A 26,238-nucleotide genomic window follows, 5' to 3' on the forward strand; every position below is an offset into this window, starting at 1 on the left:
CATATTTGGTTCAAAATGTTTGTGTATGTCTGTTTTAAGACAATGACTGACTTTGAAATTACATATGTAATTAGCTTAGAATTAGTGCTAAATATCATAGTCATTTTGTTCACATTGAACATGATAGGTATTTTGTACATTCTGACCTCTCATAGTAATGTGCAATACTAGGTACCTATTTCCAATTTCATATTTGGTTCAAAATGTTTGTGTATGTCTGTTTTAAGACAATGACTGACTTTGAAATTACATATATAATATGTAATTAGCTTAGAATAATTAGTGCTAAATATCATAGTCATTTTGTTCACATTGAACATGATAGGTATTTTGTACATTCTGTACATTGAACATGATAGGTTTGAACATGATAGGTTTTTTGTACCTCTCTATATTTAAGCTAATCTATTTTGTATTGTCAATTGAACGTGGTTTTTCTTTCGTGAGTAAATCTTGTAAATTTGTAGAATTGTATAAAAGAATCTTTTAATTTATTGTAGGGTGCTTACCTGTACAAATGTTTTGTTAATTTTTTTTTCCATTGGTAGATCAATGTTAGGTAAGAGTTTATTATGTAAAAGTATGTCCTATTTAATTTTGGTACTGTCTACAATTAAAAAGAACAATGTATTATATTTTCCCCTATACATGAGTATTGTTTATTTCATTTGATATTAAATAGGACATACTTTTACATAATAAACTCTTACCTAACATTGATCTACCAATGGAAAAAAAAATTAACAAAACATTTGTACAGGGAGCACCCTACAATAAATTAAAATATTCTTTTATACAATTCTACAAATTTACAAGATTTACTCACGAAAGAAAAACCACGTTCAATTGACAATACAAAATAGATTAGCTTACCCTATTTGGTACTGTCTAAAATTAAAAAGAACAATGTATTATATTTTCCCCTATACATGAGTATTGTTTATTTCATTTGATATTAAAACTTTTACATAATAAACTCTTACCTAACATTGATCTACCAATGGAAAAAAAAAATAACAAAACATTTGTACAGGTAAGCACCCTACAATAAATTAAAAGATTCTTTTATACAATTCTACAAATTTACAAGATTTACTCACGAAAGAAAAACCACGTTCAATTGACAATACAAAATAGATTAGCTTAAATTAATATAGAGAGGTCAGAATGTACAAAATACCTATCATGTTCAATGTGAACAAAATGACTATGATATTTAGCACTAATTCTAAGCTAATTACATAATATGTAATTTCAAAGTCAGTCATTGTCTTAAAACAGACATACACAAACATTTTGAACCAAATATGAAATTGGAAATACGGTCCTAGTTAGTAGATATTTCGAAAACTTAAATTTCCTAGCCCGTTTGACTTAACAGGTAAGTCAAAGCACCAATATTCTTGAGGAAAGAAAGTCGTCTTCCAAGAAAAACAATTTATTTTAACATGTCCGAGAATTAGCAGCGATCTCCTCAGTACCACTATGGCAGTATGGCTCTCTGTGGCAGTACGTATCATCTCTGTAGCAGTAAATTTCATTTCTGTATTAGGTATCTGTGGCCGTATGGCTCTCGGTAGCATTGAGAGCTCCAGTGCTTTCAATCAGCGTGTATACCACACAGGAAAAAAATCTAACGTAATTAATACCATAATTTGTTCCACCTTCAGAGTATCATTCCTCTTAAGATGATACTCGTATCATAGGCAGCTAGGTACCCATCAAAACTTCATCTTATGGTGAAGGTACAGCAAGTTACACTGAAACAACTACCAAAAGTAGCGCACTGAGAAGACCAAAGAGAAGAGAAAATTTTCGGAGACCTAAAATTTCAAATTTTTGGCAAACCAATCCCCCGGAACTTGATCTTTCAGGAAGCTTGAATTTAAATGGAACTCACGAATTGACGGTGAAAAATGAACGGACTGGAAAAATGGCGCAGGACTTTTTGCTTCATTCTAATATCCATAAAATGAAATTTGACCGTGGTAAAAAAGATCAAGCTGTAAATAGTGGATCCAGTGATAGGATGGATCACGGTAGGGCACCCTTTGTGGTCTATGCTACTAGCTTAGAAAACAATGAGAATCTTTTTTCCTATGGCTCTGAGGAACACAAAGATTTACTCAATAAAAGAGATGGAGATACAAAAGAGTCTGGTGTAAAGTTAGAAAATAATACCAGTGAGGCAGACAGTATTGAAAAGAAAGTTATACTTGTGATGTCAAGTAATAGTTCTAACATGTTAAATTTCAATGAAAATAGGACATCCGATGATAATGATAACAAAAATAAAGCAATGGCTCAGAATTTACTTACTCAAATGCTTGAAAAATATAATCGAGTGATTACAAATGATTCCTCAGTGTCCTCATTGAAATATCTGATCGACCAGATATCACACCAACATCTGAAACATACTCATCAACATAATCCAGACACAAACATTTCAACTAAAGCTATACCATCGAGTTTCAATTTCAATCAAGTCAATGGGATTCCAATTTTAACGAAGGTTTACACCAAAGTTTCGAAAACTAATTCGACAAGTAAAGAACGAAATCAGACTGAATTCCATTTGAGTGTGAACCGTTCAGGTATGAAAGATAGATATTAATTATCACGGAATGAACTTGTTACGTTCGAATGCAAAGCTTATTGGAGAGTTCAGGATTTATTCTTCAAATTCTTTCACTTTAATTTCATCTAATTCCTTGGAAAATATTTCATTTCATTCTTCTCTTTCTATTTATTAATTCCTTAGTAGGTACCTAATTCTAATCCTTTGTATGAAAAAAGAAGATGGTTTGTGATTTGTTGGTGCAAGCTATTGGGGGCCTTCAGAATGTCTTTCTCTGTCAAGGGAGAAATCAGAGTGAAGAAGATGGGTATGACCACTGCTGTTCTCTGTCTCTTGGACTTCTTGTGAAAGCTATTAAGAGGAACACATCACCACTATTCAGCCACATCAAAACGGTGATCAAATTTCAAGTATATGTTGTGCTTTCATTTCATGCTTTAAGCTTGCGCTTTTTTCTTGTTCCACTGTCTTTTGTTCCATGCACTTTATAACCACTTCAATGGCAATGTCTTCGGGATTCTTAGTTTTCTTTGCTTACTGTCTGCTTTACTGATAAGAGCTTTCTCTAAAGGAAGTGCATAAAATATTAGGGTTTCGTAAGAAATTTTATGCTTCGCAACTCTGTGTTCAGCTATCATTAGAGCTTTCAAATATTTTAATGGGAGGTACCAGAAAATGTCTCATTTTGTAAGTAATTCCTTTTAAAAATGCATGTCACTTACTTTCCTAAGTCATTACTTGTGATGAGTCTACTTGCTTATATGTATTATCTCTTACTGAGAACGTAGGTTTTACACTTTAAATATGAAATAGCATTATCATATATCTGGAGGCACACCTAGGTTATGTATCTATTGACATAGGTACCATCCTTTAATTTAACATGGGATATTTACCATGAATTGTACGAGTAGACTAGATACTCTTAAACCTAATGCACAACCTAATACAAATCCTACTACTTTTATAGTTTGAATCATATCTCTTGTATGAACTTGTGTAGTTTTGTAGGAACTCTTGTATGAACCTCAATGAACTTGTATAGATTGGATCATATCTCTTCTAGTGAAATAGGTATGAGTTCAAATCCAGGGGTGAATCAGTTGTCAGTTGTTAGGTGGCTAGGGACTTCAAACTGACTTTCCATAAACTTATCTTGCTTGCTCCATTGCTTTCCTCAACTAGAATGTGAAATGAATTCAAGTTTCCGCTGTGGCAATGGTGAATGTGTTTCCATCGGATCCAAATGCAACCAGTTGGTGGATTGCGCTGATGGTTCGGACGAGAAGAATTGTTCCTGTGCTGATTTTCTCAAGAGTCAATTCTTGACGAGAAAGATTTGTGACGGTATCATTGATTGCTGGGACTTCAGTGATGAATACGAATGTGGTAAGTATTGCGTTGGTTTTTGATGATTAGCAGGTACAATATTTTGAAACCATCCTGTTAAATAAGTTCGCTAGTAGCGAGTAGGCAGATCTGCTGAAAAGAATAAGTGTACAGGATCAGGGAAAGACATACGAGCACATATCGTCAAATCTGGCTCTTAACACGAATGGACAACATTCGACTGAATCTTCGATGTATTTTTTTCCCATCACTAACAATTTTAATCCAGTGATATTTCTTTCATTCCCAGAGTGGTGCTCTCCTGGCCAATACATCTGTCCAAACTCGCGAGTGTGCATAGAACGGACACGCCTCTGTGACGGTATCAAGGATTGTCCTTTGGGAGACGACGAAAAGCAATGCATCAATCTGTTTCCCATCGAAACGCGATCTCCAAGTTCGACCTATCTTCGAAACGCAATGCAGGGGAGAAGTGACGTCCCAATAAGGGTGCATCAAAGAACGGATAACAATCCGAAGCATGTGCTTCAAGATGGGGAAGATTCATATCTTCAGAACACCCTGTATCCGGTGTACCATGACTCTGGATTCCTCATGATACAGAAGCAAGGCCAATGGGGGAAACTCTGCATGAACCAAATCAACAACTTCATCATGAAGACGCTCAAGTGGAAGATCTCGGATTTGGGGAAAGCCATTTGCAAATCCATGACGTTCAGGTGAGCCTTCTCATGAAAATTATCTTTTTAGACATTTAATTTTTTGTTCCTATGTATATGTCGGTAGCTTGATTTTACTTAGGTTTCCTAACATGGTTTATTGTTCTTTGGGTTTTTATTCTATTTTGTCACAATATACTCATATTAATTCTTCTGGTTGGCCCATTTGTTTCCAGAGACCTAAATGAGATTGAAGCTGTCGCTGATCCCAGTACTGACGATTCTATCTATTACGAACTGTCTATGAATGCTATCAATTCTTCAGCAGCTACAAAGTAAGTTCATTTACACTTACCACAAAGGGTGTCTTTTTAAATCTACACAGGTTTATTTGGTTCTTCCTTACTTCAAATTTCTCTGGATAAGTTTTCTAGGTAGTGTCTTTTTTCAAATTTTCATGTATTGTCTTTTTCCAGATCGGCTCTCCTATTTCAGAAGACCAAATGTTCTCAAAAGCAGGTGGTAGCTGTTAACTGTTCGTCTTCTCATGAAAATTATCTATTTAGACATTCAATTTTTTGTTCCTATGTATTTGTCGGTAGCTTGATTTTACTTAGGTTTCCTAACATTGTTTATTGTTCTTTGGGTTTTTATTCTATTTTGTCACAATATACTCATATTAATTCTTCTGGTTGGCCCATTTGTTTCCAGAGACCTATTCACTTCTAGTTCAAATTTAGATGATACCAACCGTATTGTCACATTGCAATCTCATAGTTCCTCTCCAGATACACCGCGCCCAAGTAGTCCTAATAGTAAAAGAAAATACTCAACAAGTCATATACAACGAAAAGTAACACCAAATTCGGACCCCTCTTCGCTAGAAACAGAAACAACGCTTCTTGATATGCACACCAGTACCGTCCCTCCGAATAAAGCTGTTTTCGGATCCTTCACAATTTTGGACAAACCTCATTTTGGAGACGTGTTCACTTCAGTTGCAACTCCAAAACCATCTTTAGAAAATATCAATGAAAAAATTCGGATCACTCCCTCAACAAATCAACCAAGAAAAAGAACATCTCCAATTGCTAATAAACATGCCGGCCTAATAGAAACTGCAAATGACGAGCCTGTGTTTCGTGAAACAGATTTAGATGACAAGATGCTCAGACACTCACCTCTAGAATCATTTGCTCACAACAGTTTACTTGATATGTATAAACCTATGTGATTCTATCTATTACGAACTGTCTATGAATGCCATCAATTCTTCAGCAGCTACAAAGTAAGTTCATTTACACTTACCACAAAGGGTGTCTTTTTAATATCTACACAGGTTTATTTGGTTCTTCCTTACTTCAAATTTCTCTGGATAAGTTTTCTAGGTAGTATCTTTTTTCAATTTTTCATGTATTGTCTTTTTCCAGATCGGCTCTCCTATTTCAGAAGACCAAATGTTCTCAAAAGCAGGTGGTAGCTGTTAACTGTTCGAGCTTGGAGTGTGGAATCAGGCCCCAAGCAAATAATATCTGGGGAAGGTACGTTCTTTTCAATATGTGCTTCAGGATGGTTTTGACTATTATTGCTGCAATCCATACTGAAAATTTCAGAGTAAAATAGTTCGTATTTCAAGGTATTGGGTCTGGTAGACATTTCAAGTCCACTCCTTAATCCCCATGTCTAGTGATAGTGACTGGTGATGCCCGTGATCCGATAATGATCTACTCAGTCATGTCACTTAGACATGTTAGACCTTCTTCTTCTCTTCTACCTGTCATGTAGGTGCTACTTGAGGTCATTCATATTTCGTTATCTATTTCAGTCTTCTTAATTCCTGGAACTTTTCTACCAACCCTGTTAATCCTTGAATAATCCTTTGTTGAAATCTTTTGATTATTTTTAGACCTTGTTCGTGTCTTTCTGTAGTGGATAGTTTCAGTGTAGGTTTCAAATTATTCACGTTTGTCTACTAATCACCTTATTGATAACACTCCATTCTTTTGGATGTCTTTCGGTCAAGATTCTTACCAATTTTATCTCTAATACATTTTTTTAGAATTCACAAGCCACTTGTTTTTAGTTTTAATAACTTTTAAGGGGCACCTAAATCGCCCTGAAGGTTGAATTGGTAGACAATGCCTCAGGCGTTTACGCCTCACCCCTCGGTTATCACTCTCAGAGAACTTTATTAAGACCGAGTCCTCTCCCCCCCTGATGTATATTTTAGTGTGAACCTGACTAGAAGCATGCGCCATTCTAGGATCGTTGGAGGGGGTAACGCCAGACTCGGGTCATGGCCGTGGCAAGCGGCTCTGTACAAGGAGGGGGAATTCCAGTGTGGCGCAACCCTTATCTCGGATCAGTGGCTCTTGTCAGCTGGACATTGCTTTTATCGGTAAGTAAACCTTCAATAGAAATGGTAACAGTGGTAACGGTGTGATCACTGGTCTGAATCATTGAAAAGTCAATTTATTTCTAGTAAATAAAGTTTGGTTGAAATATTCAACAATAGTAGTTTAGTATACTGTTATAGAACTCACTTGGAAAAAGGGCCCCTATAGGGCCCCTAAAGGTGTTGATTCAATGATTTTTTGTCTTTTATGTGTCGAACACTGCCGCCAAATTACATCAATATCAGGCAAACTCTTCGAGAGTTACGGTAGTTCAAACAAAATAACAGTTTATTAAAATTTAGTATACATTTCTCATCGACAAGGGGCAAGTCAATATGACTAAAAAATAACATGAGATCCTTAAAACAGGAGTAGCTAAATAACTTTTGCTTTGGATCGATAAGAAAACAATAAGTTGGGTTGGGTCTTTAGTAGCTAGCAAGCAATAACGGAACATACCTACTAATCATCATTATCACCAAGTAGATACAAAACGACGTATACATTTCTCATCGACAAGGGGCAAGTCAATATGACTAAAAAATGACATGAGATCCTTAAAACAGGAGTAGCTAAATAACTTTTGCTTTGGATCGATAAGTTGGGTTGGGTCTTTAGTAGCTAGCAAGCAATAACGGAACATACCTACTAATCATCATTATCACCAAGTAGATACAAAACGACCCAGAATTTTCTTGGAAGTTCCATCTACTATGTAGTGCCTATAATACCATAATTTGTTCCACCTTCAGAGTATCATTCCTCTTAAGATGATACTCGTATCATAGGCAGCTAGGTACCCATCAAAACTTCAGCATCCAAAAGTTAGTGGAAAGTCTGACAACCATATGAGATGTTAATGTTAGGTATGTATGTCGAAGACAATTCATGCCAAACCCTATTCCGCGTCATTCAAAGTTCCAAAAGTCAAAGGACCGCTTCACTCGACTGTTTCCGGTCATCTTTGTTTTCGCTTTGTAATGGCTCTCCATGGGGGACCTAGCTGCCGCCTTGTGATACAACTATACATTTCTCATCGACAAGGGGCAAGTCAATATGACTAAAAAATGACATGAGATCCTTAAAACAGGAGTATCTAAATAACATTTGCTTTGGATCGATAAGAAAACAATAAGTTAGGTTGGGTCTTTAGAAGCTAGCAAGCTATAACGGAACCTACTAATCATCATTATCACCAAGTAGATAAGTACAAAACGACCCAGAATTTTCTTGGAAGTTCCATCTACTATGTAGTACCTATAATACCATAATTTGTTCCACCTTCAGAGTATCATTCCTCTTAAGATGATACTCGTATCATAGGCAGCTAGGTACCCATCAAAACTTCAGCATCCAAAAGTTAGTGGAAAGTCTGACAACCATATGAGATGTTAATGTTAGGTATGTATGTCGAAGACACCTCATGCCAAACCCTATTCCGCGTCATTCAAAGTTCCAAAAGTCAAAGAACCGCTTCACTCGACTGTTTCCGGTCATCTTTGTTTTCGCTTTGTAATGGCTCTCCATGGGGGACCTAGCTGCCGCCTTGTGATACAACGCGTCATTCAAAGTACCAAAAGTCAAAGGACCGCTTCACTCGACTGTTTCCGCTCATCTTTGTTTTCGCTTTGTAATGGCTCTCCATGGGGGACCTAGCTGCCGCCTTGTGATACAACACCCCCTGCGGATGTTTGCTATCGTTTTTTCTGAGTTCAACAGTAAAATTTAACTAGGGACTTGAGTAATTATCATTTTTAAATTCTAACACAATAATAAAAACCTTATATTTATGTTAGCCTGCCCCAGAAAAAGAAAAAAAATAGCCAAATAGCCAATAAAAATTAATTTACAGTCAAAATTTACGAACTTATGTAGGTATATTGTACTTACCGACAAAGGAAGAACAGATGAAAACAACCACGAAACAGAAGAACAGCAGATAGGAGTGAACGAGTTGAAACAAACTGAATCCAAACATTGCAAAGCGGATGTTGCCGGTCCTTCCTGGACGATTTCAGATGAAGAAGTGATCCGTACTGACTAGCGGAAACCAGAACTAGAGGACCGGACTACCAGAGTGATTCAGTTCCCCCACAAACCCTTTAATTCTTCAGGAGAATGAAGTTTACCTAAAAGAGTTAATTAATTTCAAGGAAGTTTACTCAAAATTACAATATTATTTTGACTATTTTGTGTGACAACGAATGCAAAATTACAATTAATTTGCTAAATGTCTAGAAGAACATCACTTACTAGGATTTCTACGGGACACTCAAATGACCTTTTCAAAGGGTTAAAACCTAATACAGACGTCCGTCTATTGTTTTACAAGAATTTAAATCCCTAAATGTCTAGAAGAACATCACTTACCAGGATTTCTACGGGACACTCAAATGACCTTTTCAAAGGGTTAAAACCTAATACAGACGTCCGTCTATTGTTTTACAAGAATTTAAATCTAAAAGAGAGGGAAGACAGGCCTTCCCTCTCTCTAGGAGAAAGCCAGCCGTTCCAAGAACGAACCTTATCCCTTCAGGATAAAATCCGCCCCAAGCAAGAATCGAACCCACGACCCAGCGCTAGGCTAGCGAAAAAATGTTCCTTTGGCAGCTTGGAGGGTAGGGCGTTCGCCTTATGAGCGATACGAGGGTTCGGTTCCCGTCTCGGCCAATACTTCTTCTACCGTTTCGATCAAACCAAATTTTTGTGCTAGAAAAATGTGCCTCTGATGAAACGGACACGGAAAGCTGAAGCTATCTACGTTAGTCATATAGATAATCCTTACTTGGCCACGACACTACCTGTTTCATAGAAGTAGACTGTAGAAGAAGATGAACTAGCCTGAGGACAACAAAGGTGTTCACCATAAAGGTAACAAGTCCTATATTATAAGTCCTATAATACGGGCTTTCGAGAAGTTCCTACAAAATCAACTCCTAAGACTGGCTGTTCATTTTTAAATTAATTCTTACTGACTTCTTTCGGTGAAACGACCATCTTTAAAATTTGGCTTTTTTTTTTAAAAAAGAGGTTTGACAGAGGGAACTGTAACTGCTATGGTCTTATCGTCCCGAAATCGAAGAGAGAAGGAAGACAGGAGGTTAATGCACCTATATACCTACGTTGTTCATTACTTATTACAGTTGCTGTCATAGTCATAACATAAGCTTCTTCTACCGTTTCGATCAAACCAAATTTTTGTGCTAGAAAAATGTGCCTCTGATAAAACGGACACGGAAAGCTGAAGCTATCTACGTTAGTCATACAATAGATAATCCTTACTTGGCCACGACACTACCTGTTTCATAGAAGTAGACTGTAGAAGAAGATGAACTAGCCTGAGGACAACAAAGGTGTTTTTGCCACCAACGTCATCTAGTCTGATGTTTTCTACAGTTCTTCCTAATAGTCTATTCTGGATAGGCTTTAGAACTGTGGGATTTCCTCTTGGTTAATGCACCTATATATACCTAATACGTTGTTCATTACTTATTACAGTTGCTGTCATAGTCATAACATAAGAAACTTGCTTTATTGTATTACATTAAGTAAAACAGACTTAACAGGGATCTACAACACTGACTGTTGGGACGGCCACTCACTGAAGTATTGTAAAAGCTAGCTGAGTTAGCTGACTATAAGCTAGCTGACTAAAAACCAGCTCTGATTTTGATACAATGGTTAATGCACCTATACCTACGTTGTTCATTACTTATTACAGTTGCTGTCATAGTCATAACATAAGAAACTTGCTTTATTGTATTACATTAGGTAAAACAGACTTAACAGGGATCTGCAACACTGACTGTTGGAACGGCCACTCACTGAAGTATTGTAAAAGCTAGCTGAGTTAGCTGACTATAAGCTAGCTGACTAAAAACCAGCTCTGATTTTGATACAATCTAGCTCGAATGTGAATAGATGGAAGATCAATCAACAACCTATTTCTATTAAACTCTTTTATAGCTTGCAGGGATAATGTTGTCTCATCTACTGATTATAAAAAACATGCTTTTCATCAATTAAGATGTCTGTGATAATATCCAATGCCTTATAGGAGTAGCCAAAGTCCCATGTAAAAAAAAAATCTGGTGTGAACATCACACGACTTTCTATTACATTAAGTCGAACAGTTCTAAAAGTTTCACCATTCGATTCCGCGTGAAAAACTTTATAGCTTGCAGGGACAATGTTGTCTCATCTACTGATTATAAAAAACATGCTTTTCATCAATTAAGATGTCTGTGATAATATCCAATGCCTAGGAGTAGCCAAAGTCCCATGTAAAAAAAATAGATAATTGTATACTAGTATGTTAAGACAATTAGATAAAAATTTAGATAATACATATGTATTTGTGTGACTTGTACTAGACTTGCACTCTGGAGGTCCTGGGTTCAATTCCCGACAGAGTCAAAGTTCAGCTTCGTGAGGGAAATGACAAAATTAGTTATGTAAAAAAAAGATAATTGTATACTAATATGTTAAGACAATTAGATAAAAAATTAGATAATATGTACATTTATTTTATTGTGTGACTTGCACTAGACTTGCACTCTGGAGGTCCTGGGTTCAATTCCCGAAGACTCAAAGTTCAGCTTCGTGAGGGAAATGACAAAATTAGTAGAAGAGCTCTTGGTAATGTTGTGCTATCCACAAAAATTGTGTGCTCTCAATTTCACCCCAAATAATTTATGATTTGGGGTACTTACACCCGGACATACTGGCTGCAGTTCATTGAATAAAGAGTCCTAATTTAGGTTTTTTGGAATTTGCTAATCATTTTAATCATGAATCTGTCAAAACAAAATCATCACTTGATAGGGGTGCTTCTATGAACATTTTCAAAGGACACAATTTAGATTATGGTGCACTGAATACGAAAGATTTTTACCTTCCTCCACCTCCAAACATTTCTGACCATATAATAAATGATTTTAGTGATAGTTTGTTAGACAAAATATCAGTAGGTGACTCTCCATCGCTCAGTGGTCAATTTATAAGAATTTTTCAAAGGGTTTTCTAAAGTAGCCATTCTTGTTTTGAAAATCAGCACAGAATTCCCAAGTTTTAGGAAAGAATCTTGCGTATAGGTACTACTAACATACTTAAAACTAGATCACATAAAAACTTCTTCTGAGTTTTAAGAACCTAGTAGGGTTTCCATGACCACTGCCGATTCTCCGGATGAATAGCGAAGGGAAATCCGTTGTGTGAGGAAGGCAGGATTGATAGTCAATTTATAAGAATTTTTCAAAGGGTTTTCTAAAGTAGCCATTCTTGTTTTGAAAATCAGCACAGAAATCCCAAGTTTTAGGAAAGAGTCTTGCGTATAGGTACTACTACCATACTTAAAACTAGATCACATAGGTAAAAACTTCTTCTGAGTTGGAAGAACCTAGTAGGGTTTCCATGACCACTGCCGATTCTCCGGATGAATAGCGAAGGGAAATCCGTTGTGTGAGGAAGGCAGGATTGATAAAAATTCCCATCTTCTCTATTTAAATGGCCAACTTCCACTCTTTCTCATCCAGGGCTCAAGATGACTACTGGGTGGCCCGACTCGGCACGTTGAGGCGCGGCACCAAACTGCCTTCCCCGTACGAACAACTGCGTCCCATCTCCAAGATCATCCTTCACCCTCAATACGTAGACGCTGGATTTATCAACGACATCTCCATACTGAAAATGAAGACTCCGGTCCAGTTCAGCAATTACGTGCGGCCCATTTGTCTGCCGCATCCCAATACACCGCTGACGGATGCCGCATGTCAAGTCTACCTGATAATAAGTGGTCGACCTAAGACTGACTGAGGTTAAGGTGAGGAAGAGGAGGGTAGCTTGTCGCAGAATGGACGGTAAAAACCCTCTGTCTCTCAACGATTTAGAAAATTAAAATTTTGTACTTTGGAATAAATTGTTCAAATATTCAAATAAAATATTAGAAGATTAGAACGTATCTCTACTACGAGTACCTAACACATCTACTATTTTCAGGTCCAAAGCTTTATATTTCCGTGAACAAAATCAACTTCGCTACTCGGAAGGTAATAAAGCAAAGTTGAAAGTTACCTTCCCCGTACGAACAACTGCGTCCCATCTCCAAGATCATCCTTCACCCTCAATACGTAGACGCTGGGTTTATCAACGACATATCCATACTGAAAATGAAGACTCCGGTCCAGTTCAGCAATTACGTGCGGCCCATTTGTCTGCCGCATCCCAATACACCGCTGACGGATGGGACATTGTGTACGGTCGTGGGATGGGGGCAACTGTTCGAGATCGGGCGAGTGTTCCGTAAGTTATTCTGTGTTTTACTGCGAAAGATGCTATTATTCGTATTATTACTTCGACTTTAAACCGCTTTTACTCGTACAATATTATAGTAAACTTCACATCCACAGCTGATTTGTTGGTTCTTTTAGATCAGACATTTAAAATGTCCAATGTACGGTAGACATTACACCAAGTAAATACGTAAACTGAAGTGGATTGTGTGAAGACCACCGATTTTTACAGTGTGAATAATCTATCAAAGCATTGCAAATGGAACCAAACAGCACCAACATCACCCATCAATAGTAAGATCACTCCCATTTTAATCTTCTCTTGTTTCTCTTTCGCTCACAGCTGATACATTACAAGAGGTCCAGTTGCCAATCATTTCCACAGCGGAATGTCGGAAACGAACCCTGTTCTTACCGTTATACCGAGTCACGGAAAACATGTTCTGTGCGGGATTCGAACGAGGAGGTCGAGATGCTTGTCTGGGAGATTCAGGCGGTCCTCTGATGTGTCAGGTAAGACTGTGTTCCTGTGTTTTACTGCGAAAGATGCTATTATTCGTAGGATTAGGTACTTCGACTTTAAACCGCTTTTACTCGTACAATATTATGGATACCGTAAACTTCACATCCACAGCTGATTTGTTGGTTCTTTTAGATCAGACATTTGAAATGCCCAATGAACGGTAGACATTACACCAAGTAAATACGTAAACTGAAGTGGATTGTGTGAAAACCACCGATTTTTACAGTGTGGATAATCTATCAAAGCATTGCAAATGGAACCAAACAGCACCAACATCACCCCATAGTAAGATCACTCCCATTTTAAACCACTCCCATTTTAATCTTCCTTCTCTTTTTTCTCTTTCGCTCACAGCTGATACATTACAAGAGGTCCAGTTGCCAATCATATCCACAGCGGAATGTCGGAAACGAACCCTGTTCTTACCGTTGTACCGAGTCACGGAAAATATGTTCTGTGCGGGATTCGAACGAGGAGGTCGAGATGCTTGTCTGGGAGATTCAGGCGGTCCTCTGATGTGTCAGGTAAGACTGTGTTACCGGACCTAGTTTTTGGCTACTTTATTTTGGTAAAAGGATTCATTCAAGCCCTAAGGCTTTTCCCCCACGAAACCGAGGTACTTTCCCCACGAAACCGAGTGTATCCTTACCCATTAACTTGGAATACCTCACTTGTTCAGAGCATTCATTACCTGTCCTTATACGAGCCACTTTAACGTTAAACCGTGACAAAAACAAGACTTTATTTTGGTAGAAGGATTCATTCAAGCCCTAAGGCTTTTCCCCCACGAAACCGAAGTACTTTCCCCACGAAACAGAGTGTATCCTTAGCCATTAACTTGGAATACCTCACTTGTTCAGAGCATTCATTACCTGTCCTTATACGAGCCACTTTAACGTTAAACCGTGACAAAAACAAAACCACTCTCATTAAATTGAACCTTCACATAATCTATAAGTTACTACATAGGAACTTATTCCGTATGTTTCCAGGAGCCAGATGGTCGCTGGTCTCTGATGGGTGTGACTAGCAACGGATACGGATGTGCCCGGGCCAACAGACCAGGCGTCTACACCAAAGTGTCCATAAAAACAAAACCACTCTCATTAAATTGAAACTTCACATAATATCTATAAGTTACTATATAAGAATTTATTCGGTATGTTTCCAGGAGCCGGATGGTCGCTGGTCTCTGATGGGTGTGACTAGCAACGGATACGGATGTGCCCGGGCCAACAGACCAGGCGTCTACACCAAAGTGTCCATTTGAAACTTCACATAATTATCTATGAGTGTTACTAAATAAGAACTTATTCCGTATGTTTCCAGGAGCCGGATGGTCGCTGGTCTCTGATGGGTGTGACCAGCAACGGATACGGATGTGCCCGGGCCAACAGACCAGGCGTCTACACCAAAGTGTCCAACTATATCCCCTGGCTATACAACAACATGGCGGCCTCCGAATACAACATGATGAGGAATGAAACTCAAATGTCCCGCCAGCATGTGTGTAATGGACATAGGTGTCCGCTAGGGGAGTGCTTACCCAAGGCAAGAGTGTGCAATGGATACATGGAGTGTAGTGATGGGAGTGATGAACAGGGATGCTGGTAGGGGAGGTATTGCGACGTCATTAGGGATATATTGTAACGTCATTTGGGGAGATATTGTGACGTCAATAGAGAGTGTTTGCAACCGAAATTAGAGTCCCGTTAACTGAACTTTTTAACGTTTTTTGAGGAAAATTCGTTTCTGCGCTGTGCAGAATTCAATTAACGTTAAAAAGTTTGATTGCAAAAATTATCTATTATCACCAGTGATTAGAGAGTGTTTGCAACCGAAAATAGAGTCCCGTTAACTGAATTTTTAACGTTTTTTGAGGAAAATTCGTTTCTGCACTGTGCAGAATTCAATTAACGTTAAAAAGTTTGGTTGCAAAAATTATCTATTAGCACCAGTGATTGCCCGTAAAGTGTTTTAGTGGGAAATGTTCTTCGAATTTTTAACTCAATGTTGACTTTTCGTCAGCCTGAGTTTATTAGCTAGAAGTCTAGAAAAAACGTTCCGTCCCAGACGGTTAGCCAGATACCAACCATGCTCAACGTTGCTTAACTTTGAGGATAACTTTTTTTCGATTGAGAATTTGAGAATCATTTCTCTACCGGCTAACCTTTAAATTGTATCACCAGTGATTGCCCGTGAAGTGTTTTAGTGGGAAATGTTCTTCGAATTTTTAACTCAATGTTGACTTTTCGTCAGCCTGAGTTTATTAGCTAGAAATCTAGAAAAAACGTTCTGTCCCAGACGGTTAGCCAGATACCAACCATGCTCAACGTTGCTTAACTTTGAGAATAACTTTTCTTTTTTTTCGAGTTTATTAGCTAGAAATCTGGAAAAAACGTTCTGTCCCAGACGGTTAGCCAGATACCAACCATGCTCAACGTTGCTTAACTTTGAGAATAACTTTTCTTTTTTTTCGAAGAGATATTGTGACGTCAATAGAGAGTGTTTGCAACCGAAATTAGAGTCCCGTTAACTGAATTTTTAACGTTTTTTGAGGAAAATTCGTTTCTGCACTGTGCAGATTTCAATTAACGTTAAAAAGTTTGATTGCAAAAATTATCTATTAGCACCAGTGATTGCCCGTGAAGTGTTTTAGTGGGAAATGTTCTTCCTTGTATGAACTTGTATAGTCTTGTAGGAACTCTTGTATGAACCTCAATGAACTTGTATAGATTGGATCATATCTCTTCTAGTGAAATAGGTAATACGAGTTCAAATCCAGGGGTGAATCAGTTGTCAATTCAATTCAATTCAATAAAGCATTTATTTTGTACAAATGTACGTTTGTCAACTGTTAGGTGGCTAGGGACTTCAAACTGACTTTCCATAAACTTATCTTACTTGCTCCATTGCTTTCCTCAACTAGAATGTGAAATGAATTCAAGTTTCCGCTGTGGCAATGGTGAATGTGTTTCCATTGGATCCAAATGCAACCAGTTGGTGGATTGCGCTGATGGTTCGGACGAGAAGAATTGTTCCTGTGCTGATTTTCTCAAGAGTCAATTCTTGACGAGAAAGATTTGTGACGGCATCATTGATTGCTGGGACTTCAGTGATGAATACGAATGTGGTAAGTATTGCGTTGGTTTTTGATGATTAGCGGGTACAATATTTTGAAACCATCCTGTTATATAAGTTCGCTAGTAGCGAGTAGGCAGATCTGCTGAAATGCTGAAAACAATAAGTGTACAGGATCAGGGAAAGACATACGAGTACATATCGTCAAATCTGGCTCTTAACACGAATGGACAACATTCGACTGAATCTTCGAGGTATTTTCTTCCCATCACTAACAATTTTAATCCAGTGATACCTATTTCTTTCATTCCCAGAGTGGTGCTCTCCTGGCCAATACATCTGTCCAAACTCGCGAGTGTGCATAGAACGGACACGCCTCTGTGAATATACGAGTAGAACCTACTCGTATTTAGATAAAACACAACTTGCTCATTGCTCATGCTCACGACATGTAGGTGTCTTTGATATACATACATACCGTCTGCCCCAGTTATTGCGTCATTCAAAGTACCAAAAGTCAAAGGACCGCTTCACTCGACTGTTCCCGGTCATCTTTGTTTTCGCTTTGTAATGGCTCTCCATGGGGGACCTAGCTGCCGCCTTGTGATACAACACCCCCTGAGGGTGTTTGCTATCGGTCTTAGCATGGTTGGGTTGCTTAGCTCTGTTCAGCGACATATAGTGGCCGGAATAGATGTTATTCTTGTACTTCTGTTTGCCCATGTTCTTGTGGAGGGGTATAGAGGATTTGTACAAGGAGGCAACATCGGGAGGGGCATCACCATGTTGGATGTACACCGGGATGTAGCCAGGCTTTGGCGGCAGCACCCGCTTGACGGGAACTGTGCTTCTACATTCTGGAACATGAGGGAGGAAGAAGAGGTTAAACAGTGAAATGCTCCTTTGTCAGCCTAGATATGTTCCTTTTTTGGGAGAGGTTTGATAGAGGGAACTGTAACTGCTATAGGGTCTTATCGTCTCGAAATCGAAGAGAAAAGGGAGACAGGCCTTCCCTCTCTCTAGGAGAAAGCCAGCCGTTCCAAGAGCGGACCTTATCCCTTCAGGATAAAATCCGCCCCAAGCAAGAATCGAACCCACGACCTAGCGCTAGGCTAGCGAAAAAATGTTCCTTTGGCAGCTTGGAGGGTAGGGCGTTCGCCTTATGAGCGATACGAGGGTTCGGTTACCGTCGAAGGAAGACAGGCCTTCCCTCTCTCTAGGAGAAAGCCAGCCGTTCCAAGAACGGACCTTATCCCTTCAGGATAAAATCCGCCCCAAGCAAGAATCGAACCCACGACCTAGCGCTAGGCTAGCGGAAAAAATGATCCTTTGTCAGCTTGGAGGGTAGGGCGTTCGCGTGAGCGATACGAGGGTTCGGTTCCCGTCTAAGGCGTACTTTATCCTAAACAGATAAGCTTCATTCTCTGAACGGAGTGAACGGCTGGCTTTCTCAGATCGTATCTTTCTTCTCGCTTTATGTACCAATTACCACTGTACCAACTTTTTATTTCAAAAGTAGTTCATACTCCAATGCTATACGAGTAGAACCTATTTAGATAAAACACAACTTGCTCATTGCTCATGCTCACGCCATGTAGGTGTCTTTGATATACATACATACCGTCTGCCCCAGTTATTTTCAAAATCCACTCTATTTACTTTCTACCGGTATCTCTACAATTCTACATACTAGGTACACATACATCTATATCACGCATGTTGTTGAGAGTTGGGTCAGGGTTCCCGTCTGGGGTACTTTATCCTAAACAGATGAGCTTCATTCTTTGAATGGAGTGAACGGCTGGCTTTCTCATCTTTCTTCTCGCTTTATGTACCAATTACCACTATACCAACTTTTTATTTCAAAAGTAGTTCATACTCCAATGATATACGAGTAGAACCTATTTAGATAAAACACAACTTGCTCATTGCTCATGCTCACGACATGTAGGTGTCTTTGATATACATACATACCGTCTGCCCCAGTTATTTTCAAAATCCATTCTATTTACTTTCTACCGGTATCTCTACAATTCTACATACTAGGTACACATACATCTATATCACGCATGTTGTTGAGAGTTGGGTCAGTTTTGAGCTCAATTTATTACGTATCTCACTTGAAACTTGCTCTTTGATATCGTTTTACGACATCATGTTTGTCTGGTAACAACTTTCTAACGCCTTTCGCTAAGAGCATTAATACAGTTAGTGCGTTATTTATTGCTCCAGATTCATGTTTGTATCCGTATGCAAATGTAGACATGTAGAATAACATGTTGGACAAAGTGATTTAAGCCTGCAGTTGGAGAATGTCGCTTAAACTTTTAAATGTACGTAATATTGGCATATTTATGGGATGTGATAAAGTTTGCAATGTTTGTACCCCTGATGACTTTTGGGAATAGGTTTTACGTCTTCCGGGATGGTCATTTCCAACGGAATTGAAGTACAGGATTGGAATACTAACTTGAGCTATGTACGTTGTGTGACGTGACACAACGTCTTTTCACGGACAGTATTTCTAATCTAGAACTGCATAGTTATCTAATCTACTACGTATTTATGTATAGCTAACTAGCTACATATTTTACAGACATTTCTCATAATCAACTAGACATTGACTTATCAGCATATCACAGATCTGATTGGTAAAGTAAAAGTGCAAGTAGAGAATAAGTATATTATCTAGTATCTAGGTACAAATATGTAGTTAGACCCACAAAGATACGGGAGGAAAGTGCGTTTAAACTTTTAAATGTACGTAATATTGGCATATTTATGGGATGTGATAAAGTTTGCAATGTTTGTACCCCTGACGGCTTTTGGGAATAGGTTTTACGTCTTCCGGGATGGTCATTTCCAACGGAATTGAAGTACATCAGGATTGGAATACTAACTTGAGTTATGTACGTTGTGTGATGTGACACAACGTCTTTTCACGGACATTATTACTAGTCTAGGTCTACATAGTTATTTAGTCTACTACATATTTATGTATAGCTAAATAGCTACATATTTTACAGACATTTCTCATAATCAAGTAGACATTGACTTATCAGCATATCACAGATCTGATTGGTAAAGTAAAAGTGCAAGTAGAGAATAAGTAATAAGTATATTATCTAGTATCTTAGGTACAAATGTGTAGTTAGACCCACAAAGATACGGAAGGAAAGTGAAATTGATATGAATCATTATAAAAATAAATAGGTAGGTAGGCAGATATATAAATAATTAAATTTTATGACAACGCAGAAATCTCAGATGTCAAATGAATTGCCTTGTGGCGACCAGCAGAATCTATGTACGTTGTGTGACGTCACACAACGTCTTTTCACGGACAGTATTTCTAGTCTAGAACTACATAGTTATCTAATCTACTACATATTTATGTATAGCTAACTAGCTACATATTTTACAGACATTTCTCATAATCAACTAGACATTGTGACTTATCAGCATATCACAGATCTGATTAGTAGAGTAAAAGTGCAAGTAGAGAATAAGTATATTATCTAGTATCTAGGTACAAATATGTAGTTAGACCCACAAAGATACGGGAGGAAAGTGAAATTGATATGAATCATTATAAAAATAAATAGATAGGTAGGTATATAAATAATTAAATTTTAAGACAAAGCAGAAATCTCAGATGTCAAATGAATTGCTTTGTGGCGACCAGCAGAATGTCGGTCGACAGTTTGGTAAATTACCCAAGTATGAAAAAATAATACAACAATGTAAGAAAATGGAATAGAATATTGAAGAAGTCGTACGCATAAACATGCCTAATTTTCTGAGCCAGCCTAGTTAGCTTGGTTGGTAGCTCGTCTGCCATGTTGCCATGTAAGCGCCAGGTACGCCTGAACAGGTTCGCATGTCAAGCCTGATAATAAGTGGTCGACCTAAGACTGACTGAGGTTAAGGTGAGGAAGAGGAGGGTAGCTTGTCGCAGAATGGGCGGTAAAAACCCTCTGTCTCTGAACGATTTAGAAAATTAAAATTTTGCACCTTGGAATAAATTGTTCAAATAAAATATTAGAAGATTAGAACGTATCTCTATTACGAGTACCAAACAAATCTACTATTTTCAGGTCCAAAGCTTTATATTTCCGTGAACAAAATCAACTTCGCTACTCGGAAGGTAATAAAGCAAAGTTGAAAGTTGCAATTCCACTTGTCCACTGAAATGTTCACTGGTGCGTATACTAATACCGCCTCCTTCAAACTTGAACTTGTGATCCAATTCCTCAGTGGATTTCATGCTAATGTCTGTGTCGATTTCAGAGTAAAAGTATACCTATGGAATTTTGTAGAATTGAGTCCGTGCGGTTATTCCATAGGAGCTACCACGCCACATAGTGGTTGAACTAATTCCCGTATTATCATTTAAAAGAGGGGAAGTGAGCTTCAGAAGAGGGGCGGAAACGGAAATTGTACCTATCCTTTTTAAATCTGAACCCTTGATCTTCGATGGTTAGGAATGCACCTACCTGGATTTTCAATGGTTTAGGGCCGGTTTCTAACATCCTCGGTTGACTCGCGAGTTTGAAAACCAATGGTTCACCCAAACTCCGGAGTTGACCGAGTGTTTTGATTAACTAAATGTTGTAGGTATAAACAGTTTACGCCCATCAACAGGTTTTGTGGTATAAAACCAACATCTGCATTGAAGGACTAAAGATGACCATAACGGTGCACCACCAGGCAAGATTCAGGATCATAGTAGAGCCTATGTGCAGGAGCTACAGCTGGAAGTTCTGCTGATGTCAACAACATTCACGGAAATATTGCAGGAAGCCAAGCTAGTGCAGCAGCACATAGTACAACAAACTCTGGAAACGTTGCTGCACCTTTAATTATTATTTATACTTACAGGTTAGAGTACCTAGAAGTAAGTGGACTCTGGACAGTCTTCTAATTAGGACATCTCACGACTCTCATTATGGGTAATAACCGGCCACTATATCTATAACTATAACTATTATTACTATAACTCATTTAGACTCGCTGGAACAATGTGATGGTAAGTCATCAGCAATGCGAAAGTCCCGAGCCTTCATTGCCAATGATCTGAGTAATCCAAAGGGAAAATGTCTGAGGTAAGTAGATACAGTTTTATTTTCACTGATTAGCTCGTCGGTCTCCACTTAAAATAATAATGATTGACTTGGGAAAACACCTTTGTCCGATGTTTATCAAAATTAGTAATTGATTTTCGCATTCCTTTTTGCAAATCAAACCTGGAAGTACCAGAACTATTGGTGGAGTTTCAATGGACTTAGTCAATCGACTTCTTGATGCAAATGAGAAGAATTTGTATATTAAAATAATAATGATTGAATAATGAATGAAAACACCTTTGTCCGATGTTTATCAAAATTAGTAATTGATTTTGGCATTCCTTTTTGCAAATCAGCAAACCTGGAAGTACCAGAACTATTGGTGGAGTTTCAATGGACTTAGTCAATCGACTTGTTCTTGATGCAAATGAGAATTTGTATGTAAATGAAGCAAAGGTCAGGTTAGCAATAGAAAGGTTGATTATACCATCCCCAAATTCATAACCGCAACAAAGTCTGATTGGATTTTGAGTTCAAGGTTCAGATGATCAGGAACATTATGTTTTAGAAGAGGTCTAGTTATAGCTATGTATATGTACGAGTGTTATCGAATATGAATGGCGTTATTGTATTATTCTAATGAATATTGTCTGTAAACTTCTGCTCAGCTTCATGATTAATATGTTGTAGGTTTGGAAGATTTTGATAATGACTTTTATGTATATATGTACGAGTGTTATCGAATATGAATGGCGTTATTGTATTATTATTCTAATGAATATTGTCTGTAAACTTCTGCTCAGCTTCATGATTAATATGTTGTAGGTTTGGAAGATTTTGATAATGACTTTTCCTTGATACTGATCTTTACCGTCACGAGTTGGTACATCGATAATTGAGTATGTCTATGTATCTAATGACTCAAAACTCGAATGTATTAGCTTTATTATTCCTAAAATACTGGGTTGACCTTTTTATGGCAGAGAAGATTGAAAGGGATATTGACGGTTCACAAAATCTGGTGTGACACACCACACGACTTTCCTTATCCTATTGAATTCTGCCGAAAACCTCCAAAAAGCGGACGAAATATCTAATGATTCAAAACTCGAATGTATTAGCTTTATTATTCCTAAAATACTGGGTTGACCTTTTGATGGCAGAGAAGATTGAAGGGGATATTGACGGTTCAAAAAATCTGGTGTGACACACCACACGACTTTCCTTATCCTATTGAATTCTGCCGAAAACCTCCAAAAAGCGGATGAAATACCGCCAACCGTTGCATTGATCTTAACCAAAAGTTTCGTGTTGCATCCTTGCCGCATTATTTGAGGGTTTCATCATACCAAATTTCAAGTTTCAAAGTTTAGGAAAGTAAGCCCACACTAAGAGTCCACTTCGAGTTTTAGGTGTTAGGGGCAAATAGACCTAAAGGATGGGTTAAGCTTCTACGAATCTAAGGAAAGTAAAAATCCTCTGGTTTATTTCTTATTTATTACCCATGTCCTATCAGTTCAGTTAAGTGATTCTTCCGGAATCTGAATCGCAGCCTCCAATACACTGGAATGTGTTCGCTCTACCAACTCAGCACTCAGCTGCATGATGGAGATTTCTTTCCTATTAATAATGGTCACAAGAATCACGCTTGATTATGATTCAGCCTAGACTAACTGAAGACGGTTATTATTGAAGTACGTGCATAGGTGAACATTTCATTTTAACACTATTTTCAATTATTTAACGTTGTATTTCCTACTGACCTGAAGTAGATTGCTAAGTTCACGAGGCCTCACGACTGACTGATTCTCAATACGGGAATATAGATTGTGGCCAGGGCTGCGGCTAGCACCATGCTGAGAAGGATGAACACTTTCATGGTAGTTCCAGTAATGTCGATGGTAGGTCTAGTAATGCCAATGGTAGGTCTAGAAATGGTGCTGTCCTCTCGGGATATCGTTTGAGGTGTGAATAGGATTGGGTTTATATTTTAGGTCAATTGAGTATGTATCTAATGACTCAAAACTCGAATTTATTAGCTTTATTATTCCTAAAATACTGGGTTGACCTTTTTATGGCAGAGAAGATCGAAGGGGATATGGACGGTTCACAAAATCTGGTGTGACACACCACACGACTTTCCTTATCCTATTGAATTCTGCCGAAAACCTCCAAAAAGCGGACGAAATACCGCCAACCGTTGCATTGATCTTAACCAAAAGTTTCGTGCTGCATCCTTGCCGCATTATTTGAGGGTTTCATCATACCAAATTTCAAGTTTCAAAGTTTAGGAAAGTAGTAAGCCCACACTAAGAGTCCATCCACTTCGAGTTTTAGGTGTAGGGGCAAATAGACCTAAAGGATGGGTTAAGCTTCTACGAATCAAAGGAAAGTAAAAATCCTCTGGTTACCAAATTTCAAGTTTCAAAGTTTAGGAAAGTAAGCCCACACTAAGAGTCCACTTCGAGTTTTAGGTGTAGGGGCAAATAGACCTAAAGGATGGGTTAAGCTTCTACGAATCAAAGGAAAGTAAAAATCCTCTGGTTTATTTTTTATTAATTACCCATGTCCTATCAGTTCAGTTAAGTGATTCTTCCGGAATCTGAATCGCAGCCTCCAATACACTGGAATGTGTTCGCTCTACCAACTCAGCACTCAGCTGCATGATGAAGATTTCTTTCCTATTAATAATGGTCACAAGAATCATGCTTGATTATGATTCAGCCTAGACTAACTGAAGACGGTTATTATTGAAGTACGTGCATATTATATAGGTAAACATTTCATTTTAACACTATTTTCAATTATTCAACGTTGTATTTCCTACTGACCTGAAGTAGATTGCTAAGTTCACGAGGCCTCACGACTGACTGATTCTCAACTAATGGTCACAAGAATCACGCTTGATTATGATCCAGCCTAGACTAACTGAAGACGGTTATTATTGAAGTACGTGCATATAGGTAAACATTTCATTTTAAAACTATTTTCAATTATTCAACGTTGTATTTCCTACTGACCTGAAGTAGATTGCTAAGTTCACGAGGCCTCACGACTGACTGATTCTCAATTTGAAGAAATTTAATTTCAATTCAAAGCGTTTCTTTCTTTTACTTACGTTTGGCCAGGGCATATAGATTGAATAAAATCAAGTTATACCGACAGGATAGGCTGAATCTTTTATTCATTTGTGCAGAAATGAGATATAACTGTACTCCTGAATTCAGCTTGAGCTAATCCTAATCGTGCAAAAACTGTCGGAGATGCTGAATGAAATTTACAGTTGCCAAAACTTTCGTTATTAATCATCCGTTATCCTGATAAAGGATCGTTTGCGAGCACCAAGAATAAACGGTATTAATACCTCTTTGAGATCAGAATACAAAGAGGTAGAGAATGCCGTATGCCTGAACCCCTGATCAAACTTTATCTCTGTTTACTTGTCATGTTTCATGTTTGTACATAATATTTCTAGTAAATTATGCCTGAACCCCTGATCAAACTTAATCTCTGTTTACTTGTCATGTTTCATGTTTGTACATAATATTTCTAGTACCTAAATAAAGTTTGGTTGAAATATTCAACAATACCTAGTAGTTTAGTATACTGTTATAGAACTCACTTGGAAAAAGGGTCCCTATAGGGCCCCTAAAGGTGTTGATTTAATGATTTTTTTGTCTTTATGTGTCGAACACTGCCGCCAAATTACATCAATATCAGGCAAACTCTTCGAGAGTTACGGTAGTTCAAACAAAATAACAGTTTATTCCTTATTTTTTCTGACTTCGACAATAAAATTTAACTAGGGACTTGAGTAGTTATCATTTTTAAATTCTAACACAATAATAAAAACCTTATATTTATGTTAGCATGCCCCAGAAAAAGAAAAAAAAATAGCCAATAAAAATTAATTTACAGTCAAAATTTACGAACTTATGTAGGTATTGTACTTACCGACAAAGGAAGAACAGATGAAAACAACCACGAAACAGAAGAACAGCAGATAGGAGTGAACGAGTTGAAACAAACTGAATCCAAACATTGCAAAGCGGATGTTGCCGGTCCTTCCTGGACGATTTCAGATGAAGAAGTGATCCGTACTGACTAGCGGAAACCAGAACTAGAGGACCGGACTACCAGAGTGATTCAGTTCCCCCACAAACCCTTTAATTCTTCAGGAGAATGAAGTTTACCTAAAAGAGTTAATTAATTTCAAGGAAGTTTACTCAAAATTACAATATTATTTTGACTATTTTGTGTGACAACGAATGCAAAATTACAATTAATTTGCT

At 37.9% G+C, this 26,238-nt stretch overlaps 3 protein-coding genes across 3 annotated transcripts in view; 2 read left to right on the top strand and 1 right to left on the bottom strand.

The window, feature by feature from the left end:
• LOC103509891 overlaps positions 1-15,615 on the top strand; it is a 36,367-nt gene extending 20,752 nt beyond the window's left edge. The window contains exons 8-18 of the mRNA XM_026824094.1: positions 3,767-3,970; positions 4,221-4,650; positions 4,827-4,925; positions 6,021-6,131; positions 6,821-6,988; positions 12,521-12,752; positions 13,055-13,286; positions 13,620-13,789; positions 14,792-14,878; positions 14,971-15,059; positions 15,107-15,615. Coding sequence (XP_026679895.1) covers positions 3,767-3,970; positions 4,221-4,650; positions 4,827-4,925; positions 6,021-6,131; positions 6,821-6,988; positions 12,521-12,752; positions 13,055-13,286; positions 13,620-13,789; positions 14,792-14,878; positions 14,971-15,059; positions 15,107-15,413 — 2,129 coding nt within the window. The 3' untranslated portion in view covers positions 15,414-15,615. The remainder of the gene's footprint in view (positions 1-3,766; positions 3,971-4,220; positions 4,651-4,826; positions 4,926-6,020; positions 6,132-6,820; positions 6,989-12,520; positions 12,753-13,054; positions 13,287-13,619; positions 13,790-14,791; positions 14,879-14,970; positions 15,060-15,106) is intronic.
• A 1,116-nt stretch (positions 15,616-16,731) lies between these two features.
• LOC103509892 (G-protein coupled receptor GRL101-like) lies at positions 16,732-17,345 on the top strand. Its single transcript, XM_008474524.1, has 3 exons — positions 16,732-16,932; positions 17,195-17,285; positions 17,336-17,345. Exons 1-3 carry the CDS (start codon positions 16,737-16,739, stop codon positions 17,343-17,345), a joined length of 297 nt encoding a protein of 98 aa, XP_008472746.1. The 5' UTR covers positions 16,732-16,736.
• A 33-nt stretch (positions 17,346-17,378) lies between these two features.
• On the bottom strand, positions 17,379-26,154 carry LOC103509886. Its single transcript, XM_008474518.3, has 2 exons — positions 25,901-26,154; positions 17,379-17,737 (listed from the first exon to the last, which is right to left on the bottom strand). The coding sequence occupies exons 1-2, from the start codon at positions 25,986-25,988 to the stop codon at positions 17,379-17,381; spliced, it is 447 nt and encodes a 148-aa protein (XP_008472740.1). The 5' UTR covers positions 25,989-26,154.
• Between the last annotated feature and the right edge of the window lie 84 nt (positions 26,155-26,238).

This window comes from Diaphorina citri, unplaced genomic scaffold (genome assembly GCF_000475195.1).
Source record: "Diaphorina citri unplaced genomic scaffold, Diaci psyllid genome assembly version 1.1 scaffold541, whole genome shotgun sequence".
NCBI lineage: Eukaryota > Metazoa > Arthropoda > Insecta > Hemiptera > Psyllidae > Diaphorina > Diaphorina citri.